This window comes from Leguminivora glycinivorella, chromosome 16 (genome assembly GCF_023078275.1).
Source record: "Leguminivora glycinivorella isolate SPB_JAAS2020 chromosome 16, LegGlyc_1.1, whole genome shotgun sequence".
Classification (NCBI taxonomy): Eukaryota; Metazoa; Arthropoda; class Insecta; order Lepidoptera; family Tortricidae; genus Leguminivora; species Leguminivora glycinivorella.
Genome location: NC_062986.1, coordinates 14,402,365 through 14,424,315, shown reverse-complemented (window position 1 = coordinate 14,424,315; position 21,951 = coordinate 14,402,365). Strand labels below are relative to the sequence as shown.

General features: G+C 35.0%; 2 protein-coding genes across 2 annotated transcripts in view; one reads left to right on the top strand and one right to left on the bottom strand.

The window, feature by feature from the left end:
- LOC125234508 overlaps positions 1-21,951 on the bottom strand; it is an 81,054-nt gene that overhangs the window by 55,926 nt on the left and 3,177 nt on the right. The gene's annotated exons all lie outside the window — the stretch shown is intronic.
- Positions 847-2,157, top strand: LOC125234505 (integumentary mucin C.1-like). Its single transcript, XM_048140770.1, has one exon. The coding sequence runs from the start codon at positions 883-885 to the stop codon at positions 2,020-2,022; it is 1,140 nt and encodes a 379-aa protein (XP_047996727.1). The 5' UTR covers positions 847-882; the 3' UTR covers positions 2,023-2,157.

Here is a 21,951-nt window from a genome sequence, read left to right as displayed (position 1 = left end):
TTATAGAGCTAAAAGGTGTTACTGGAGGCTTTTATACGACAGGCGGTCACGCCGGAGACCTTTATACGACATCTATAGTAGCTTCTAGCGTCGAAAACCAAAATTATAGCACTAAAATGTTACTTGCTGTTTGTTTGGTAAAGCCTACTATCTAGCCGAAGTCCAGTATCTAGCCGAAGTCACATAGAAGGCATTATTACAGTCCGAATTCAAAGCAAGTGTTAATTAAAATCACACATGGACGTGGCGCTTGTTTAGCTAAGTACAAACTAAAGTATAAGTATCCCATAAATAAAAATAAAAAAAGTAACTGACCGGTCAAGTGACTTATTGCACCCTTTCAATACGGATGCACCTACCTGGCGTTTTGCAAAGCTGTGACCTCATTGGCTAATGAATTTGAATTTGTCTGTCCACCGTGTTTTAAGTTAAGTAAGTTATTTGAATACTTAGTGGGCCTAAAACATCTGGGGAATACAACTTTTTAATTGAATGTGGTAAATTACACATGATATATGGAATATTTGGAATCTCTGTTAACATTTAAATATTAGTTAGTCAAATATATATATTTATTTTAGTAGAAAAATATATTTCAGTCATGTAAATTAAGAATAATCTTTAATTTCATAGATTATTTTTTATACCCGCTCATTTGGGTAGATACGGGTAAATACCGGGTAGATTGGGTAGATATGGGTATTTTCCCGGTATTTACCCGTCAGCGCCCATCTCTAGTCTTGTGTCATTATTGTTCTAGACATCAACATTTTTAAATAGGTACTCTAATGCAGAAAAGTACTCAATAACAATACAACAAATTATTTTTAGATGAGCATGTCTCTTGCATACTGTGCTCCTACAAGGAACTTTACGACTGGCATGAACATCTCTGAAGCCGACTCTTCCACAACCATGGACTTGCCTCGAGGACTCACACCTGGCAAACAAAATCTCCGCAGCGAAACAGATAACACACCTGGAAGATGCTGTTCCTCTGACTTGTCAAAGAAATGCTGCCCTTACGATTACGATGACAGCAAATGTGGAATCTCTGATAACAGAACTCTGTGTGGTTACAATAAAAACCTGGAAAAACCTAAAGTAATTGAAACGACTACAGTTAAATATGGTCTTATTTGTCGGCTTGTAAATGATCGATTAGAGTGTGGATATGATAAAGGATCCCCTGTCGATGAACCGGTTACACAAGAACTCATAACAGGAAATTCAAAACTTACTTCAACTGTAACTTCAGAAAAGATTACCTCTAAAGCTACTATAGGAACGAGTACCGAAACAACAAAAAAAAGCACCACAACTAAAATTATAACGGAAACTGCAGAAAAAACTACTAGCACCACGCCTACAACAAAAACAGAGACTACAAGAGAAACCACAACTACACAACAAACCACAACTACAAAACAAACCACTACCACAACACAAACCACCCCTACAAGACATACTACTATTGAAGAACCCACATCTCAAAGTGCTATTCCAGGAAACTGTTGCTCTTCGAATTTTTCAAAAGGTTGCTGTCCCTACGACTATGATGACAGCAATTGTGAGATTTCTGACAACAGAACAGTATGTGGCTACAATAAAAATCAGAAAATGCCAGACGATGATACAACCAAGCAATTTACTAAGCAAGGATTAAACTGTCAAAACAGAGACGATCGAGTGGAGTGTGAATACAATAAACGATCTGATATTACCGATAGCTTTACTCCTTCAACTAAATCACACAGTAAAAAGCGTTTAATCCACAAGGTACGCCCAAAGACTAGGCGTATAACATCAACTTCAAAGGTAACAGAAGCAACACTCCCGCAAACAAGTACGCCAACAACAACGACAGAAATGAAAACAACAACACCACCAACAACAACAGCACCACCAACAACACCATCAACAACAATACCACTAACAACAACACCGACAACACAACACCGACAACACCAACAACAACACCGACAACAATACCAACAACAACAGCAGCAACAACAAAGGTGAAGTTGACAACAGGGCGCCGCACTACCATAGAATGCGTTGAGATTCACTCCAAAAAGGCTTGTCGCGTTATTCGTATCGATGAAGAATTAAATTATGAATAAACGCAAATATATACAAAAATAAAGATATACTTGTGCAAATAAATTAATACACACTACCTAACACGTAACGTAAGCGTCTATGTATTACTGAAGGTTTTTACTGAGATTAATCTAATAAATACATGCCAAGTCGAGCAAAAGAGGTTTACTTTTGTATACGGATCGTTGTGTCAATGGAAATTGTCGTTTACAGCTTGCTCGGCAAAAAAAAATGAAATGCAACTATTTTTTTTATTAAAGCAGTTTTACTGTTCTCATACAAAAGTGACGCAAAAGTTGCCACATTCAAAACGGTTTACATAGACGGTGGCGCCCTGGGTGCGTAGCCGAATGGCACAAACGCTCATGAAACGAAACGCTCGTAGAAATCTATCTCTATCACTCTTGCGTATTGGCGCGACAGAGCCAGACTACCTTTCGCGGCGTTTTGTTTTCGTTTCGCTTCGGAGAAATGCCATTCGGCTACGGCACCTGGTGCCCCTATTATTGTCTACAACTTTTGCCTGGCTGTAACGTTATGTAAGCAGGTCCTATGTCCTATTTATATTTTGGGGTTGATTTAGAACCTACCTGGGGTACCTTAGAACTTGTACACTCCTTTTTCTGCGTATTTAACACAGCAAAATGGAGTGTACAAGTTTCTAATGGGGTGGAAACGCGCATGTGACACTCTTTGAGTTGCAGGCGTCCATAGGTTACGGTGACCGCTTTCCATCAGGCGGGCCGTACGCTTGCTTGCCACCGACGTAGTATAAAAAAAAAAATATACAACTTGGGTAATTGACGACCATAAACTACATTTTATTTAAAAAATCATACGACAGTCTATCAGTTATTGTGAGTTAGTCAATTTATAATAAATAAATAGATTTAATACACGACGTTTTGACGACCGGTCTGGCCTAGCGCGTAGTGACCCTGACTGCTACGCCGCGGTCCCTGGTTCGAATCCCGGTAAGGGCATTTATTTGTGTGATGAGCACAGATATTCTTGTTCTTGAGTCATGGATGTTTTCTGTGTATATAAGTATTTTCATTTGTATATTATATATATCGTTGTCTGAGTACCTGCAACACAAGCCATCTTGAGCTTACCGTGGGACTCATTCAATCTGCGTAAGAATGTCCTATAATATTTATTTATTTATATTATCTAGAATGATACATCTAAATTACATAGTGCCGCAGGAAAATGTATTAATATTGTGAATTAAAAACATTAAAGGTAGAATTCAATTTCAATTTAAGTATATTTTATCATTACAAACTTTACGACTAAACTTTATTAGTCAACCAAGATGGCTATACACGTCATTCTATTCTTGGTAAGTGCTTAAACTTATACATATATGTAAACAGTTACACTTAAATCTGACAGTCAGTCAGTAAGAAAAAAGAAGTTAATAAAAGTTTTATAACCTTATTTGCTGTTCGTGTCATCAATAAGTTATACTCGCTGATCCTAAACGATAAATATTTCGTTTCTCTTAGATCTGTGTCACTTCAATAAGCAGTCTGCCCTGTAAAAACGTATAACAGACGAGTTCGAATCCGCGCGGCGTAACAACGGATTCCGTTACTACTTCCACACAACTACAACCACAACCCCGAGGCCTACAAGAAGTCCATTTACCTTCAAGACGATAACTCCTAGAGGAAAGATTTGCGCCCCCTATGAGTTCAATGAAACGATTTGCGAGTACGTTGGGGATAGAGAATTATGTGGATATAATAAAAATCCAGAAGTAGTGCAAAGTAAGTCGAACGCAAAAGTGAAGTTTCTGTCCAATGGTTGCTGGTTGAGGAAAGGCCGAGTGGAGTGCGGGTACCACGAACCGTTCGACACTATACGCCGGCCGCCTATAGTCTACCCAAACTTCTTCCGCAAGGAGAATGATCAAAACACCGTCCACTACCTTTTAAACGGAAGAAATAAATTAGTTACGGTAACGACTACCACGAGTACTACAACGACGACAATGGCGTCGACTACGGTCTTTAAGGAATGCGTGGAGATACATTCTCGGATTGTCTGTCGCACTACTCACGAAAGAGTTGTGGGATAGAATATTAGTTAAGTATTTTAGAAAAATATTTAATTGTTCCTTATTAAAAATGTAGTCATGAATTATGAGATGTATGTTGATCCTATTAAAGTCGTTTGTATAATTTCTTCGTAATACTAGAAAAGGTTACTTGATTCACTGTTTTCAGTCACCCTTCCTTTTTCTGAACCAGTCTCCAAATTTGCCCATTTCAAACTATATCACATTAATAAAGAGCCTAAACTGAATTGGGATTTATGAAAGGAACGATGAGAACACATCGCGGTTTCTTTAGTTTGCCTAATGATTGGGGATTCCTATTAAAAAAACACCAAACTTTTACTTTAATGTCTATTAAAAATAGGCTACAATCATAATTACTAATTAATCACTACTTCAACATAAAACATAACCTATCTAAAAAAATAAATCCCACATTAAACCCTGGCATCTTGTAAGCCCAGGCGAGTAATCTGCTCAAGTGCTCATTTCTTGTTGCCTCCGCTGGTAAAATCTGTGTATTTTTGACGGTCGTTTTTAATTATATCAAAATTACTCGAACTACTAGAAGCAGTAGTGAAGGCACATCACTTTATTATAAGTAGGACCTCTAGGCGCTATTTTCGTCGTTACTCAGTCCTATAAACTGACTGCTAAACTGGGAAAGTTCTAAATCAGAGACCAGCATAAATACCCGCTTAAGCATTAAAGAACTATAGTCATCCTTTGGGAACACCTCATCCAGGTAATACGACAGTGCATCTGTCATGTCTAACCGGCCTTCCTCCTGTGAATCTCGTGACTGTGTGACTTGTTGGATATACTCTTTCATCGCGCCGCTGCGCGTGACGATTAATATGGTAATGACCAATAATTCATTGACTATTAGCGTTCGCATGGTTGTTTCTGGAAATGAAAGAGAAAGCTGTCAATACACGGTTGAAATAACATAGCGTTAGTGATGTTGAGGTTAATAATTGTTTAGGGGGATCTGAGAGACTAGGTGGGATACTTCGATCACGGTAGTAAAAAGTGCCAACTTATTTTTTCTTTTCAAAAATCACAATATCACCTAACTATATCTATCCGGACATGACGCATATGGTAAAAGGTATTGAAATGTTTTTATTGTTATAAATTATAAAATGATGCAAATCTTCGTCCAGACTCCCCATACTTTTCAAAATTCGATATCACCTAATGATAATTATCTATTCGGACATGCAAAAAATTTTTTATGTTTTTATTTTTTTAGTATTGGATCAAATTTCCCGGACATCCTCTAGTTTTAGGTTCTAATACCCAATTTTTAATGCCTTACTATATTAACGGAAAATTATTTAATGATACATTAGGCCTCAAAGTAACAGGCTGTAACGTCGGGCGCAGAAGGTAGTATGTGGTAGTATTACCACTCTTGGCCGTGGCTATTGACCGTAGGTGTTGACTAATTATTGCTAAAAAGGCTTTTTAATGTCTTTCCGTGTTTATATTTTGAAGAAACTCATCCTGTTACATAACACTACATTTTAATTTAAAGTGATTTGTTTGTCCATCTAATTCAATATATTTGCCTTAAAATATGACGTCCTTTACTATTACAGAATGAAATAGAAATGGAACTATCAAGAACTTTGATGTAATAATTCTCATCTTTATTTTGATATGTTAAAATATATATAGAACCATTAGATATATAAGCTAATTTTAGACATATTCTTCTTTAAATTTTTAATAATTGTTACTATATTTTTTTTTGGTGTGGAATTAAAAGGCTTTTTTATTTTTATTTATTTTATTTTGATATGTAGCTGACATTAATTAAGCAACTGGGCCAAGTTTGCTATCGTTTATCAAAATAAAACTTTAGCTACTTTGGAGGATTGGGCTGTAAATGGCAAATTGGAAATACTGTGTTTTACGAAACCTGAGACTACCTCAATTTGTGATTGTTTAGGTATTTATAAATCCGTTTTGCCGTGAAAGACGGACAATAAACACACACACACACTTTCCCATTTATAATATTAATATAGCATGGATTATTTTCCGTGTTTGGTCGGACAAAATTTACACAATGACGAAGCCTCTTACGGTACAATAATATAATACACCACAAAAGTTTAAGAAACCCATATTTTCACTTACTTCAAATGAATACAGCACTCTCGTTTTCTATGAAGAGCTAACATAAGAAGGTATCACTTGTTTCACTTCAATCCAACACTTTTTCAATAATTTCAATTCAGAAATAGGGCAGGAGCACACATGGTGAAAGGAGGCAGCACTGTCGAGTGTCGGTGATTGTGTGGTGGACTGGTGCGTCCACGACCACCACACATCTAACTTGGGGGGTTTGGGTTGCCTAAATTAGGCTAGTCAAAATAATAAAGTCAGAATTAACTGATCCTTTTGGTTACATTTTATCCTCTTTGAAAATAAAAATTTTTAGGTTTGTAGGTTCGTTGTGTTATAAGTTATAAAAACGTATTCTTACCTACTTACATAAACTTATTGTTAACTAATAATAGTTATTTTCCCCTCACTAGCTCGGAAACACGTGTTTTGTCCTTTAATACCAGCGGGTAAAAACGCATTTTATCCACTAGTGGGTAAAGTAATTTGACATTGAATAAAGTCAAATTATCTGCTTTAAAATTGATAAAAGTAGGTGAATCTAGTAATAAAGATGATTTACCACCTGTGGAACTACTGGAAGCAGTGATAAATGCATTTGTTGCGTTGTAGTTTCCTCGCTATAGTGAGAGGAAAAGTTTTGTGTTACACTCGGGTGCAAATGTATTTTACTTCTCGTTGTTAAAAAACTCACAGATTCTATTCTCGAACCACTCGCTTCGCTCGTGGTTCAACTATAGAATCCTTTCACGAGCGTAGCGAGTGGTTCGAGAATAGAATCCTGAACTTGCGAGTTTTTTAACACACGAGAAGTAAAATACATTTGCACCCGAGTGTAACACAAAACTTTTCCCCTCACTATAGCGAGGAAACTACAACGCAAAAAAATGCGTTTATCACTGCTTCCAGTAGTTCCACAGGTGGTAAATCGTCTTTATTACTAGATTCACCTACTTTTATAAATTTTAAAGCAGTTAATTTGACTTTATTCAAGGTTAAATTACTTTACCCACTAGTGGATAAAATGCGTTTTTACCCGCTGGTATTAAAGGACAAAACACGTGTTTCCGAGCTAGTGAGGGGAAAAATTAATTATTATCACTACGCCAACTGGTAAAGGCTCTCTTGATTCTTCAAAAACAGATAAAAAAGTTGTATTTTATTCACAAGAGTGCAAAAAATAATTTCAATTTCTAGTTATATTATTAGTAAAAACGTAATATTATATAAGTAACACAATTATGATAATACTATATGAATCATATAGTATTATCATAGTTGTGGTACTTACTTAATCATATAATGTGATTCATGCTGTATAAAAATAGATAAGTATAATAACTTAATAACGGCTTTTCTCTATATTTTTATTTTGTGTGGTGACGGGTTAAGAATTTCACCACCCCCTATCTTCCCGTGGGTGTCGTAGAAGTCGACTGTGGGATTTGGGTTAAAATTGTGGCGTAGGCGAGAGGCTGGCAACCTGTCACTGCAATGTCACAATTTTCGTTTTCTTTTAACCCCTTAATTGCCAAGAGTGGCACTGAGACTTTAGTAGTTTCATGTGCTCTGCCTACCCCTTTATGGGATACAGGCGTGATTGTATGTATGTATGTATAAAATGGAAATATGAACCCTTTAGGTGGGACTTGAACCCGCATCTTTTGCACACCGGGCAACAACGTAGCTACGGTTTTTCATATGATATATAAATTTAAAGTGTCGTCTTAGCGGACTTTCTGCTTCTTAAAAATTGGTTTCTTCACTCCAGAAATTAATGTTTTCAATGTAGGTATGCATTCTTTATTTCCTAGACATGCAAATAAGACTTTAATAAGAAATCACCTATTTTTGTAAATAAACTTATCAATTGAATCATAACTGAAATTAGCATAGCTTCCATTGTAGACCTGAACTCACGCTAAGGCCACTTGATTCATCGCTCCGTTGACCCATTAAATAATTGTTGTAAAATGAGCCAGATGACCTTTAAAATAATAAATATGGTTGACGTAGTACAATACGAAATTGATCCGATCTTCACTGTTCAGGTACTTAGTCAGTCAACCCATACAACCATTTCGGTCGCAAAATCTTCAAATCAGTAACTAACTGTCAAATGTGACATAATGCCTAAGCATTGAGACCCGAAGACCTGTGTGTACCTACACAAAATAGGACGATTTGCGTAGGAACGGCGACCGATTATGGTTATATGGGAAGGGGATTGGGTCAAAGAAAATCAAAGGCAAAGTTTATTTATTTATAAGTATTTTTTAATGTTTAATATCTATTCAATAAATACTAACTTATTAAAGCCTCCATAGTTATGACTAAGATAATACTTGAACCTTTGAACCCTTTATTTATGGTTTTTTCACGGTCATTGCGTGAAATGATTTAATACAATGAGGAGGCCCACTCAAAACTTATGACAGATGGCGCCACCCTATTAGTCCATACGTGAGAGCGAGAAGATGATATGTTTTTTTCTCTCTCACATATGAATGACAGTGACATGCCTAGACACTTGCACAGGTGCCGCCTGGCGGGATAAAATGTCAGTGTGCCTCCTCATTGGAGCTAATCCAATGTTGGTATTATTTGTACTATTATTTTGTACATTATTTATTTTAAACTGCACATAAATAATGATACCATATTTTTCGTAATTCTATAAAAAACACTATTATCTAATTGATATGATAAAATTGTTTAGGTACTGTTATTTGTTTACCCTATAGCACGAATATTTACATTATATTATATACCTAACTATGTACAACTCCAATACATAACATATGTACTTAGGTACTTCAATCATTAATGTAACTGTAGTTATTTACCGCCCTTACCGATGGTCTAATAAATAATAATTCAACTTTCTGATTGGAATGTCACAAAGTAACTCTGGAGTCTCTGGATACGATACTAACGTTTTTGTTTTAAAAAAGATTACTTCTGATACTTTCATATTCGATCCGTAGGTATCGTCTAAAGATTTTTTTGTCATAATGTTACAGTTGAAAACAGTCGGCGAATGATATTTTTTTCCACTTTTCTAAAAACTCGACAAAACCCTACCAGTTTTCTTGTAAATCTACAAATTCACTACTGAATTCTATAAAATTGTCTGCAGTAAACAGCATGAATATCCTCTTCAATATCGTAGAAGTCCAGTCATCCTTCGGGAAGAGATAATCCAGGTAGTTGACCAGGGCATCAGACATGGAGCCGCGGCCTTCAACGTGTGACCCTGACTCTGTGACTTGGAACCAGTCTTTGATCGCGCCGCCACTGCACGTCACTATTAGCATGGTAATAACTAATAATTCCTTGGCCATTGACGCTCGCATCGTTCGATTTCTGGAAACAAAAGAGAAAGTTACTATGTGGTTAAAATAATACAGTAGCGTAAGTTGGCACTTAGAGTAGGTACAGATGTAGTGAATGCACTTATGCAGTGCATAATTGTTTACCATTGTTGTTTCACGGAAATGTAGTATGACCATAGCTGGGCACCGTTAATCAAATAGTTAACTTCGATAATCGTTAATCCGTTACTTAAAAAGTTAACTTCGGTAATCGTTAAAGCGATACATTTCGGTAGATTTAACGGAAGTTAAAGTTAATCGATAATCCGTTAACACGTCATAAATAAAAGTAGGACTCCACTGTAGGTATTATGTATTTCTATTTACTAAGTATTCACCAAAAACTATTAAAACCTGTGACGCCAATCGGTAAAAAACCGAAATGTAATAATTTCGGTCTCTTCGGGCGTGTACCGCCGTTGGTTGGCTAAATCCTAGGTTTTACTTCGGATTGGTAATTATTGGGTCATTCATGCGATCGAGATCGTGGTGCGTCGGTTCTTCAGATTGAGATTTGAGATGACAACTCGATGCTGTGGGCCACGATAACTTGGTAGAGTAATCTAAGGCCCGCGCCGGACTCTAACTCGTCGATGCGTCGGTTGCGCGATATGTCTGTCATGCCTGATGATTGCACTCTATTCCCAGGTTAGTTGATCGATCTAGCACGCCTAATAAGATTTAGAAGATCTCGAATAAGTGATCCAAAGTCGCCAATTGGTCTTTAGACTGTTTATAACCGACGGATCTGCTTTTACCGATAAAACCTAGGTTTTGCCGTACTACGGGCTTTTACAGTAGCAGTAAGAACGTGGTTTTCGCGGCGCAGCGAGCCGCTTGGGGTGCTGGATTAACGATTAACGGACTCTATGAAATTAAACGAAAGTTAACGAGTCCGTTAACATTTTTTAAAGTTAACTTAAAAACTAATCCGTTAATCGAAATGTTAACTTCGTTAATTAACGATTAACGGATTAACGTAATCCTCCTTTATGAAGTAAGCATCAACTTACTGTAATCTACTCCTCCTTTTAAGAAATCGCTTGTAATTTAATTAGGTACCTCAGTACCTTTTCGGACTGTATTTCATTTTATTCTGTCTACATAAGTACAGTTATACATAAGTATTGTACATTTGGATCACGTTATTTTGATAAAAATTGGTAGGCTGATAGTTAGAGCACATAGTTAAATAATGTATGTATAGAAATCTGGTAGAATCTACAATTTTTAAACCTAGTGGATCTTGCTCATTTTTTCACCTACCAATTTTTATCAAAATCGTCCAAATGCCTCATATCTCTCAAGAAGGACGGTTATCAAGTCGTCTGTATGTTTTTTATTTTTTATGTTTGTTCCTTGATATCTCCGTCGTTACTGGACCGATTTTGAAAAATTTTTTTTTTGATTGAATGTATATGCATACAGGTTGGTCCCATTTTTCTCAGAACCTAGTTCTGATGATGGGATCCTGGAGAAATCGAGGTAACTCCTCAAATCTGAATGGCATACATATGGTGATTTTTGTGTTTTTAAAGGAACAGCATGCATTTAGGTACGGAACAGTGACATTTGGTGCAGTGGAACTGCTGATGATGGCCAGAACGGAACTCTTCAAATCTGAACGGCACGCTTATAGTGACTTTGGTATATTTATAAGAACAGCATGCACTTTCGTCCAGAACAGTGACATTTGGTGCAGTGGAATTGCTGATGATGGTCAGAACCGAACTCCTCAAATCTGAACGGCACGCTTACAGTGACTTTGGTATTTTTATAAGAACAGCATGCACTTTCGTCCAGAACAGTGACATTTGGTGCAGTGGAACTGCTGATGATGGCCAGAACCAAACTCCTCAAATCTGAACGGCACGCTTATAGTGACTTTGGTATTTTTATAAGAACAACATGCGCTTACGTCCAGAACAGTGACATTTGGTGCAGTGGAATTGCTGATGATGGTCAGAACCGAACTCCTCAAATCTGAACGGCACACTCATAGTGACTTTGGTATTTTTATAAGAACAACATGCGCTTACGTCCAGAACAGTGACATTTGGTGCAGTGGAATTGCTGATGATGGTCAGAACCGAACTCCTCAAATCTGAACGGCACACTCATAGTGACTTTGGTATTTTCGTAAGAAAAGTATGCATTTAAGTTCAGAACAGTGACATTTATTTAGTTATGTTTGTTAAGCATATTGAGTTTTCAAGTCAAAAATTGTCAAGCTTCGATTTCTTATAATATAATCGGATTCATGAGGAATTGAGGAAACTCCTCAAACCTTAACGTTATACGTATATTCATTTGTGTTGCCATCTAATAATTAAAGCATTAAAAGCAGTTTTAAAAAATATTTACACATTTCTACATAATCCAACATTCGCAAGTAGCTTTCACCAGAACCCGCAAGGCGACGGTTTTTTTTTCTTAAAAATTATTTATTTATGTGTAGGTCAGTGTAGGGAAGACCGTCTACCCGGAAAGACCGTCTACTTAATATACCTTTCGTATATTTATATATGTAGGCTTCTTACACCTCCGAAGGTATACCAGTTTTACATCCTTAATCCATTGGTCTTCAATAGATATCCCTAGGACGAACACTAGTTAACAATAAACCTGATTCTTGTTTTGAACTCGAACATCGAGTTCAACATGGTTACGCAAAAAATTTAAATAAAATAGTAGCAGTCGGAATATTTGTGCATTATGTATGTAACGTAGTAATTTAATAATCGTTGTCCCTGCTCTTAACACTTTCGCTACCAAGAACCCGACTGTCGGGCACACCGCTCGTAGAAGCGTAGTTACAATGTTGTCGTATTTTCGTGTTAAAACGAGTTCAATTTATTGTTTTATGTTCTGAAATATGTAACTTCGAAATTGTGCCTAGTCCACTCAAACTTTATTTGAAATAAAGTATGCCGGTCTTGTCCCCACTGACCTTAATACAAACTTGTGCTAAAACTATTATGTATATACGCGGTTAGAAAGATTAGTAGGGCGTGTTTTCGTGAGTGTTATAAACAAAGTAGGTACCTATAGGGGGCTTACCGTGATAATTATATAATATATACCACAAATGGAAAATTCCCCAAGGTCCGGTGTGGAATTGGATGCAATCAATTTACATATCTGCTGTATAGTTTACCATGTGAAATGTGAAAGTGTTGTAGGCTTAATATATGTTGATAAAAACCTTGCGTTTAATTGTCAGGCACTACAGAACCTGTATGGAAAAATTGAGGAACTGGTTTTTAGCGGGTTTTGTTTTAAGGGAGTTAAAGATATTGAGGATGCGAATGTTAAGGTCATAATTCTGCGAAACATTGCGAAATATATATTTTTTTCTATTTTGCACAACATTATGTCCATTAGGTATATTATAATTTGTTGAACAAAAATGTGTGATGTAAATATAGGAAATTTTTATTCTTATATACTATGTTATCTGTATGTAAACAGATGCAACAAACTTCTGCTTATTTTTCTCTTCATCCAAAAAATATTTTACATGAGATTATGTTTATAGTAATTAGAGGCCTAAGTTGCATAAAATATAAAATAACTTAGCAATAAGTACCATACATTCATTAAATATTTTGCAAAAAAAAAAAAAAAAAAAAAACATTTATTCAGAAAAAATAACCTGGCTACATTTATTAACGTGCCCGCCAAACCGTAAAAACAATTGTTAGTTAAGACGATACGGTAGGGGTCAATTCTATATACAAAACGCTCTCGACTAGGTATTTCCTCCCTAGTTTTTGAAGATAGAGCAATGATTTTTTCAACACAGATTGTTATTATTTTTATTTGTGTCGGACCGTTTTGATTTTTTTGATATTCTGCTTTTTAAAGACTCTAGAGCCACTCGAAAATTTCCAAAAACGGCCTTTTTCATTGTGGCGCAAAAAAAGGTGTGATACTCAAGATTGATAAGAATTAACCAAATAATTTTTAAGAAAAAAAAACCGTCGCCTTTCGGGTTCTGGTGAAAGCTACTTGCGAATGTTGGATTATGTAGAAATGTGTAAGTATTTTTTAAAACTGCTTTTAATACTTTAATTTTTAGATGGCAACAGAAATGAATATACGTATAACGTTAAAGTTTGAGGAGTTTCCTCAATTCCTCATGAATCCGATTATATTATAAGAAATCGAAGCTTGACAAACTTTGACTTCAAAACTTATGCTTAACAAACATAACTAAATAAATGTCACTGTTCTGAACTTAAATGCATGCTTTTCTTACAAAAATACCAAAGTCACTATGAGTCTGCCGTTCAGGTTTGAGGAGTTTGGTTCTGGCCATCATCAGCAGTTCCACTGCACCAAATGTCACTGTTCTGGACGAAAGTGCATGCTGTTCTTATAAAAATACCAAAGTCACTATAAGCGTGCCGTTCAGATTTGAGGAGTTCGGTTCTGACCATCATCAGAAATTCCACTGCACCAAATGTCACTGTTCTGGACGAAAGTGCATGCTGTTCGTATAAAAATACCAAAGTCACTATAAGCGTGCCGTTCAGATTTGAAGAGTTCCGTTCTGGCCATCATCAGCAGTTCCACTGCACCAAATGTCACTGTTCCGTACCTAAATGCATGCTGTTCCTTTAAAAACACAAAAATCACCATATGTATGCCATTCAGATTTGAGGAGTTCCCTCAATTTCTCCAGGATCCCATCATCAGAACTGGGTTCTGAGAAAAATGGGACCAATCTGTATGCATATACATTCAATCAAAAAAAAAAATTTCAAAATCGGTCAAAAACGACGGAGATATCGAGGAACAAACATAAAAAAAAATAAAAAAAAGAATAACATACAGACGACTTGATAACCGTCCTTCTTGAGATATGAGGCGATGGTTAAAAAGATAAACGGTCCGACATATTATTTCATTGTTATTCAGATTCTCAAATCTCGTTCCGATTGATTAAGTTTTGAAGGAGGAAAGAGTCGAGAGCGGAACCTCGATTTTAAAGATTTTTTTGAAATATCTTTTGACTGAGTTGTTCTTAATGGACAATTTTTTTTCGATAAATCTAGTTAATAACACTTGTATATTTAACTAAAACTCTCAAGTTGAAAGGGGGCTCTTTCCATTTTAGCATTTTCGCTACTGTATCTTCTTAACGATTATACGTAGACGAAGTCGACGGCAGAAGCTATTTAGATATATATATTTATTTTAATGAGTTGCTCTTGGCCGTGGCTATTGACCGTATAAAACACATAAATTAATGCAGATCATCATAGGCTTGAATTTTAATGTTGTTACGCATATGTCTAAGAAGACATTCATCTGTTACATAGGATATTTGAATTTAATATGTGTCGTATAAGTAGGCACAACCACGGATTGAATGGGCGTGGGCACAACATACTAAACACTTAATTCTTGGTGTCATTATAGCAGTCAGGTCACATTAATAGTTTTAAGCGACATATATGCTATTGTCGCTTAAGTCCTTTATGACAATTCTCACATTAACAAAAAAATCAAATAAAGACGAATCTGGTCACAATTTTATTACGAGAATTGGTTGAGAATTGCAACCTGTAGAGGAGAGCATCCGGACATACAAAAAGCAAAAACCTATGCCCCGGATCACAAGTGGTTTTAGGTAAAGAAACTCCGAAATTAAGATGCGCGGTGCGTCATGCTTGGTTATTTATTCTAGCCGTGTGCTAGCTGTGTGGATATCCTGTGCTAAGTAGAAAGTGCGTGTGAAATGGCTTAAAAAAACTAGAACGCCCAAAAATGTAAGAGCTGCACAGACTTTTCAATAAAATTGTATGCGATTTTGAAAAAAAATATATATTAAAATAAACTTAAAATGCTGTAGGAAGGCCGTAGGTATGTTCAGAAAAGAGAGTTATAATATGGCTGACATAAAAACTAAGAAATGTTGAATCTTTTCTGGGCGGACATACATTTTTCATAATAGTCATATCTTTTTGGTTTATGTAAAATGTAGGTTATCATTATTTAAAGTGTATTTTAGACGTACTTGACACAAACCTGATTTATTTCTATCGAACTTAAGTCATAAAATCAGGATTCGAACACTATAGTTCTTTTAAGAACGGCGTTAGACTGTTTTCACATTATCCGATCCGATATCGGATGTCGGAAGGATTTCAATAGCAAAAATCCAAGATGGCGCCTGTAATGTATGGGATATCGGTCCGACATCCGATATCGGATCGGATAATGTGAAAACGCACTTACAATTACAATTCCTAATTAAATTATGACCACATTTTTAAAATTTTATTTTCTGTACCTTCTGTTGTATCTTAAGTTTGAATCTCAAAGAAAGCTAAAAACCGGTCATTCGTGTGTTGTATAACGAATTCATAATATGTGCCCACGGCCGGCAAACCGTCCTACTTCCTCGCTTACTGTAAGACGAGATTTGCTTGTATATGTATACGAATGACGTGTCAAATCGTCTTTATCACGCATATTAGTGGATGGTATACATAGTAAACTTTTTGTGTAACTTTTTATTTATTTATTTATTTAATTTTAAGAAACAAACGGCCATATACAAAAATGTCTACAATGATACTGTCTACGCTAAAGACCTACAGTTTCCTTAATTAATTATAGATGTGCTAATTATAATATTACCTATATGTATATTAATATTAAAAATTTACAAATCAACAAAGGAGAAAACTAAGACAGTTACACATGGTGTTGTAAAATGTAATACTTAATTGTATGTAAGTATATGGAATCTAGTGGTTTTAAGTAACAATGGCAAATCGTAATACTAATCATTGGAACAATCTCTTCAAAGATGTTATACTCCCGTTAAAAATATCAAAGTCTGTTAGTGTATCACATTTATTAAAAAAGTTGCAAGCGCGTCTAATAAACATATTACGGGCATAACATGTTTTGCTAATAGGGATTGAGAATAATTCCTTTCTGCGACATTTACGTATATGAGCACGAGGGACCTTGAGAGAAACCTTTTCAAGTAAGCAAGGGATTTCTAATTTTGAATTTAAAATTTTATAAAGAAATACAGAGTCTGCACAGTCACGCCGATTACTGAGCGGCTGCATTTTATGACGCTGTAGAGAGTTAGTGTAATTAACATAGTGATTACCAGTTCTGAAATCAAGTGATTTTATAAATTTATTTTAGAGCTTTTCAATTCTATTAATATGAATAGAATGAAAAGGCTTCCAAACGGTGCAAGCAAATTCAAGTCGGCTACGGACATAGCTGTTGTATAATATTTTATAATTTAATGAATTTTTGAAATGCTGATCACTTAATCTTACGGCCAGCAAGAACAAAATATGGTAAGCGCAGTATAATCTACGAAGGTGCACAACTTTATAACAGGTTGCCAAAAGATATCAAGGAATCTAAATCCTTGGCTAGGTTTAAAAAGCATTTAAAATTTCATATAATAAATAATGTAATTACTAAATGATCTGCATATATATTTGTTAGGCAAATACTATATACTAATTATAAAATACTAATTATATTTTTGTAGGTACCTATCCTAAAAATTGTACGCATGAAAATGAATATTAATATTTTATGTTTTAATTAATAATTATCTTATATCTCCTAAGTACTCAAATTTAATCAAAATACCACCTATAAGCAAAATATGAAAATACCATTATAAATATTAATAAATAAATACAAAACTATACCACTCATTTGATTATTGTAAATATATATATATATATATATGTTTATTTATTTATTTATTTATAAGTAAACAACCATACATACATACATAAATACTTAAATAATAGTAATAATAATAACAAACAACATTAACATTAATAACTATACTTACCCAGCATGTTTATAATCTCTAATATACTTAGTAGCATCATTGTAATATATAACCAATTGACTTATCCATGCTAACCGCTTCGTAGCTCGCCGACACTCGCACGGCAACGGGTTCCCATAGACCCGCTGACGGACGCATGTTCAGCTCACCAGTATAACGCGACTCCTCACTCTTAATGACCGAGCTAAACCGAAAGACCTAATTATACTTGGTAGCGTAAACTCGTATGCGCTAGGTAAGCGTTGGGAATGCACCACAGTTACTTGCAAGAGTTTAGTTACTCAAGCCGACTAGTAACATACTTCTACCCACTTTGTTAATATTTTGTTATGATCATTTATTTATCACTGCCTGCACGTTAGTTGTAAGATATATTAAAACAATTATTGTGTTCTCAAGTAAGCGAATTTATGTAAATTCTTATTGAGAATAAATTTCTTAAACCATAAACCATAATTTTTGAAGGGTTTTCCGACACGTAATATAAAACCTAATTGTTTAAAAGATTTTTTTAAAGTATTTTCTATATGAGGAATGAATGTCAATTTTGCATCTAGTGTTACACCAAGGTCTCTAATTTCAGATACTCTACTTAAAATTTATTACAAAGTGTATAACGATACTCAATATTTTTTTTTTCTTGAGAAACTAATTATGTTACATTTATCATTATTTAAAAATAGATTATTGTCCAAGCAATACCTTTCAAAATTTAGTAAATCCTGTTGCAATAGGTCACAGTCGGAGACATTTTTGATTACTCTAAAAATTTTAGTATCATCAGCATACAGTAATATGTTTGAATATTGTATATACTCTGTGATATCGTTTATATATAACATAAATAGTAAGGGGCCCAAGTGAGAGCCCTGTGGTACCCCAGAAGTCATAGATTTGTATTGTGATGTATATCCAGACAAAACAACAGCCTGAGTCCTATTTTCTACATAGGATTTTATCCAGCGAAATAGGGTGGTTTAGCCGGTTATCCGACCACCTCTGGTTGTCGGCCACCACGCAGTTAATCTACAATAACATGACAACTATATAGTATTTCTTCAAAAAATGAGGGTAGATACATAAAGTCACTTGATATTGACATGTCCTACATTTATTTTCTTGGTGACGTATTGATTCGCTCGTCAGTGTACGGAAGCAATTTGAGCAGTGTGAATGGTGGACAAATTTTATAAAAAAAATTAGGATACAACATTTTTTCGAGGTATGTAAACATATTGTTTTCGTGGCTTTGAGACCATTGTTGAGGTTAAAGTAGATTGTGAATAAGTTGAACTCATGTTATTTCAATTTAAATGTTCAAAATATGTAATATAATTAAATTAAATTGGGTGGTCGGGTATCTAAATGCAATTTTACAAAGATATTTAGTTGTCGGCCCCCGGCCGAGAACGGACTTGAAGGACGTCATTTTTAATCGATTGTCTTTCCTATATTATTAGAGCAAATAAAATAAATACTTCAAAAAACACTTATTTTGAACAAAATTGATATTGCATTTAACAGCCGGCCACATGCTTTCTTGGAAATAATTGGTTAAAATCTGATTTATTTTTTGAAATATTTGGCGGCCGAGAACAGGCATTTTTAAAGTTGATTGTCGGCCTAGCCAATTTATGACGGCCGAGAAACAAATAATTTTAATTTAGTTGTCGGCCCTGCAATATATTCTCGTCCCAGATTCAAAATAATTTGTCTTTGGGGGTCAATTAATTGCGTTGTTTGTAAGGATTATTTAAAAAAAATGCATTTATTTATTAATAAATACAATAATATCCAATAGCAACACAACTTGTTCTTAGGTAATTATTATACTATACATTTTTGCTACAGGTATTTTTTTAAGGATTACACCAGATTTTATACAGTCTAATACATCATCATTATGTACCTACCTGCATATAATATTTTTACTTTAGCAAATTTAGTTAAATTGTTTTGTGTTTGTTGTTGTCTCCTCATTAAATGTAAAATATTACTAAAAATACATTGTGACATTGACTATTACTTGTTTTATTCCAAAATAAATCCTGTTAGTTCTGACATAAGATTCATTTTAAAACCCTAATAACAGTGGCCGACAACTAACTAAACAAGCGGCCGAGAACCAAAAGAAGTGGTCGACAACCGGCTAAATTGCTACTTTTTCATATTCGGAGCTATATAAAGAAAACTAAGTTAGTTAGTCATAATTTTTTATACCAAAAGGAAACTGTATTAAATTCTTTGCCTAAAAATCATACAATGACAAAATTTTGTCGAATATGTTGTACAGAAAATCCATTTGAATGCGTAGTTTTGCTAAACTGGCCGACAACCGGCTAATTCACCCTAGATCGCCATGTATACCGAGTCGCCAAAGCTTGTTTAATAAAGTGTTGTGACAGATTTTATCAAATGCTTTGGCAAAATCAGTATACACGGCGTCTACAGCATGACTATCCTCCATTGCAGTAAGCGCTACTTCTGTAAATGTTAATAAATTAGTCTCCACAGACCGCCCTTTAAAGAAACCATGTTGACATGTGGTTATATGATGTTTAACGACTTCAAAAAGCTGTTCTTTAATATTTTTTTCAAGCATTTTACTGAAATGACAGAGTTTAGAGATAGGACGATACTTTTCTACTTCTTTAGAAACTGTTCCTTTAGGTATTGGAGTTCTCCATGCTTTCTTCCACAATAATGGAACATGACCTTCACTTAAAGATTTGTTAAATAGGATACATAGCGGTTTTGCTAAAGAATTTGAACAATTCCTAATAAAAAGAGGATGAATACCATCAGGGCCAGAGGTTTTATGAATATTTATGGAGTTTAGAAGTTTGAGTACCCTATTAATATTAATTTCTACAGTATTAATATCTATAAGATTGTTTCCATTCGGCATTAAATTATCAGTGGATAATATATATCAACATTATAGTCTACGAAAACTGAATGGAAATGGTCATTGAAAAAATTACAAATTAGTCCTGTGTCTGAAGACTCCACTCCTCTGTATGACATTGTTTGCGGAAGTCTGTTTGTAGAAAATAATGCTTTGACATAAGACCAGAAGAAAGCAGGGTGAGTTTTTATTTTTTGTTCAGAATAAGATATGTAATGGGCTTCCGGGATAATGTAAGGGGCTTCCAGGATTGCTTTGACCTTTTCAGGTGATTTGTGAAGGCCGTTCCTGTCGATTATGTAACCTAAATACTGCACTTGGTCTTGGAAAAATACGCATTTTTCTTTTTGCAAAGTTAACCCTGCATTTTCCAACCTTTTTAAAACTGCGTTTAATCTTTGCAAATGTTCCGTGTCGTTTTTCCCCGTTATCAATATATCGTCAAGTAAACACAGTACTCCTTCCATACCACTAAGCAAATTATCAATCGCGCGTTGAAATATAGCTGGGGCACTAGCCAACCCAAACACGAGGCGTGTGTAACTAATTTATAATATCAGTCTTCTTTTTCTGAAGTCTATCAATAACTTTAGCATAATAACAGGTGTTTCGAGCAGAGATCGAGATGTCTAGGTCAATAGTGTCTTAGTTATGGAATGTCCGAGAAATAAAGACACGTTTTTAATAGTATTGTGATTGTGAAGGATTCTGGCCGTAATTAGAATAGAATAGAATCAGTTTATTCAGGCGTAAACACACAGACAATAAACAATATTTATGAATGACATAGAAGAATAAAGTGCCACGAAATGGCCTTACGTCAGCATATTGCTGGCGACTTCCAGCGCTGGTCTTCCGGTGAGACCATTAAGTGAGAAAAATCACGGATAATCAATTCGTATATTTACTTTACCATCAATGTGACGTGACGGGGTAAGAATTTCACCACCCCCTTTTTTCCATGGGTCGTAGAAGTCGACTGTGGGATATGAGTTAAATTGTGGTGTAGTAAGCGAGAGGCTGTCACAATAGGCTAGTTTCCAACTAGTCAAATCAGCTTATTTTTAAGAACTGTCAAAACGATTTGCTAATATGAAATTACTATGAAATACTGAGGAGTGACGTCACGGTCAATTCATTCACCTACTTTATATATCTTTCTCTCTGACTTATTAAAAAGAAATTATGTTTAAAAATAACTACTATCAATATTTCTTCTAATTTTGTGGTGCTTTATTTCGTGCACTGCATTAAATATTTTTCCCTCACTAGCTCGGAAACACGTGTTTTGTCCTTTAATACCAGCGGGTAAAAACGCATTTTATCCACTAGTAGGTAAAGTAATTTGACCTTGAATAAAGTCAAATTAACTGCTTTAAAATTGATAAAAGTAGGTGAATCTAGTAATAAAGATGATTTACCACCTGTGGAACTACTGGAAGCAGTTATAAACGCATTTTTTCCGTTGTAGTTTCCTCGCTATAGTTAGGGGAAAAGTTTTGTGTTACACTCG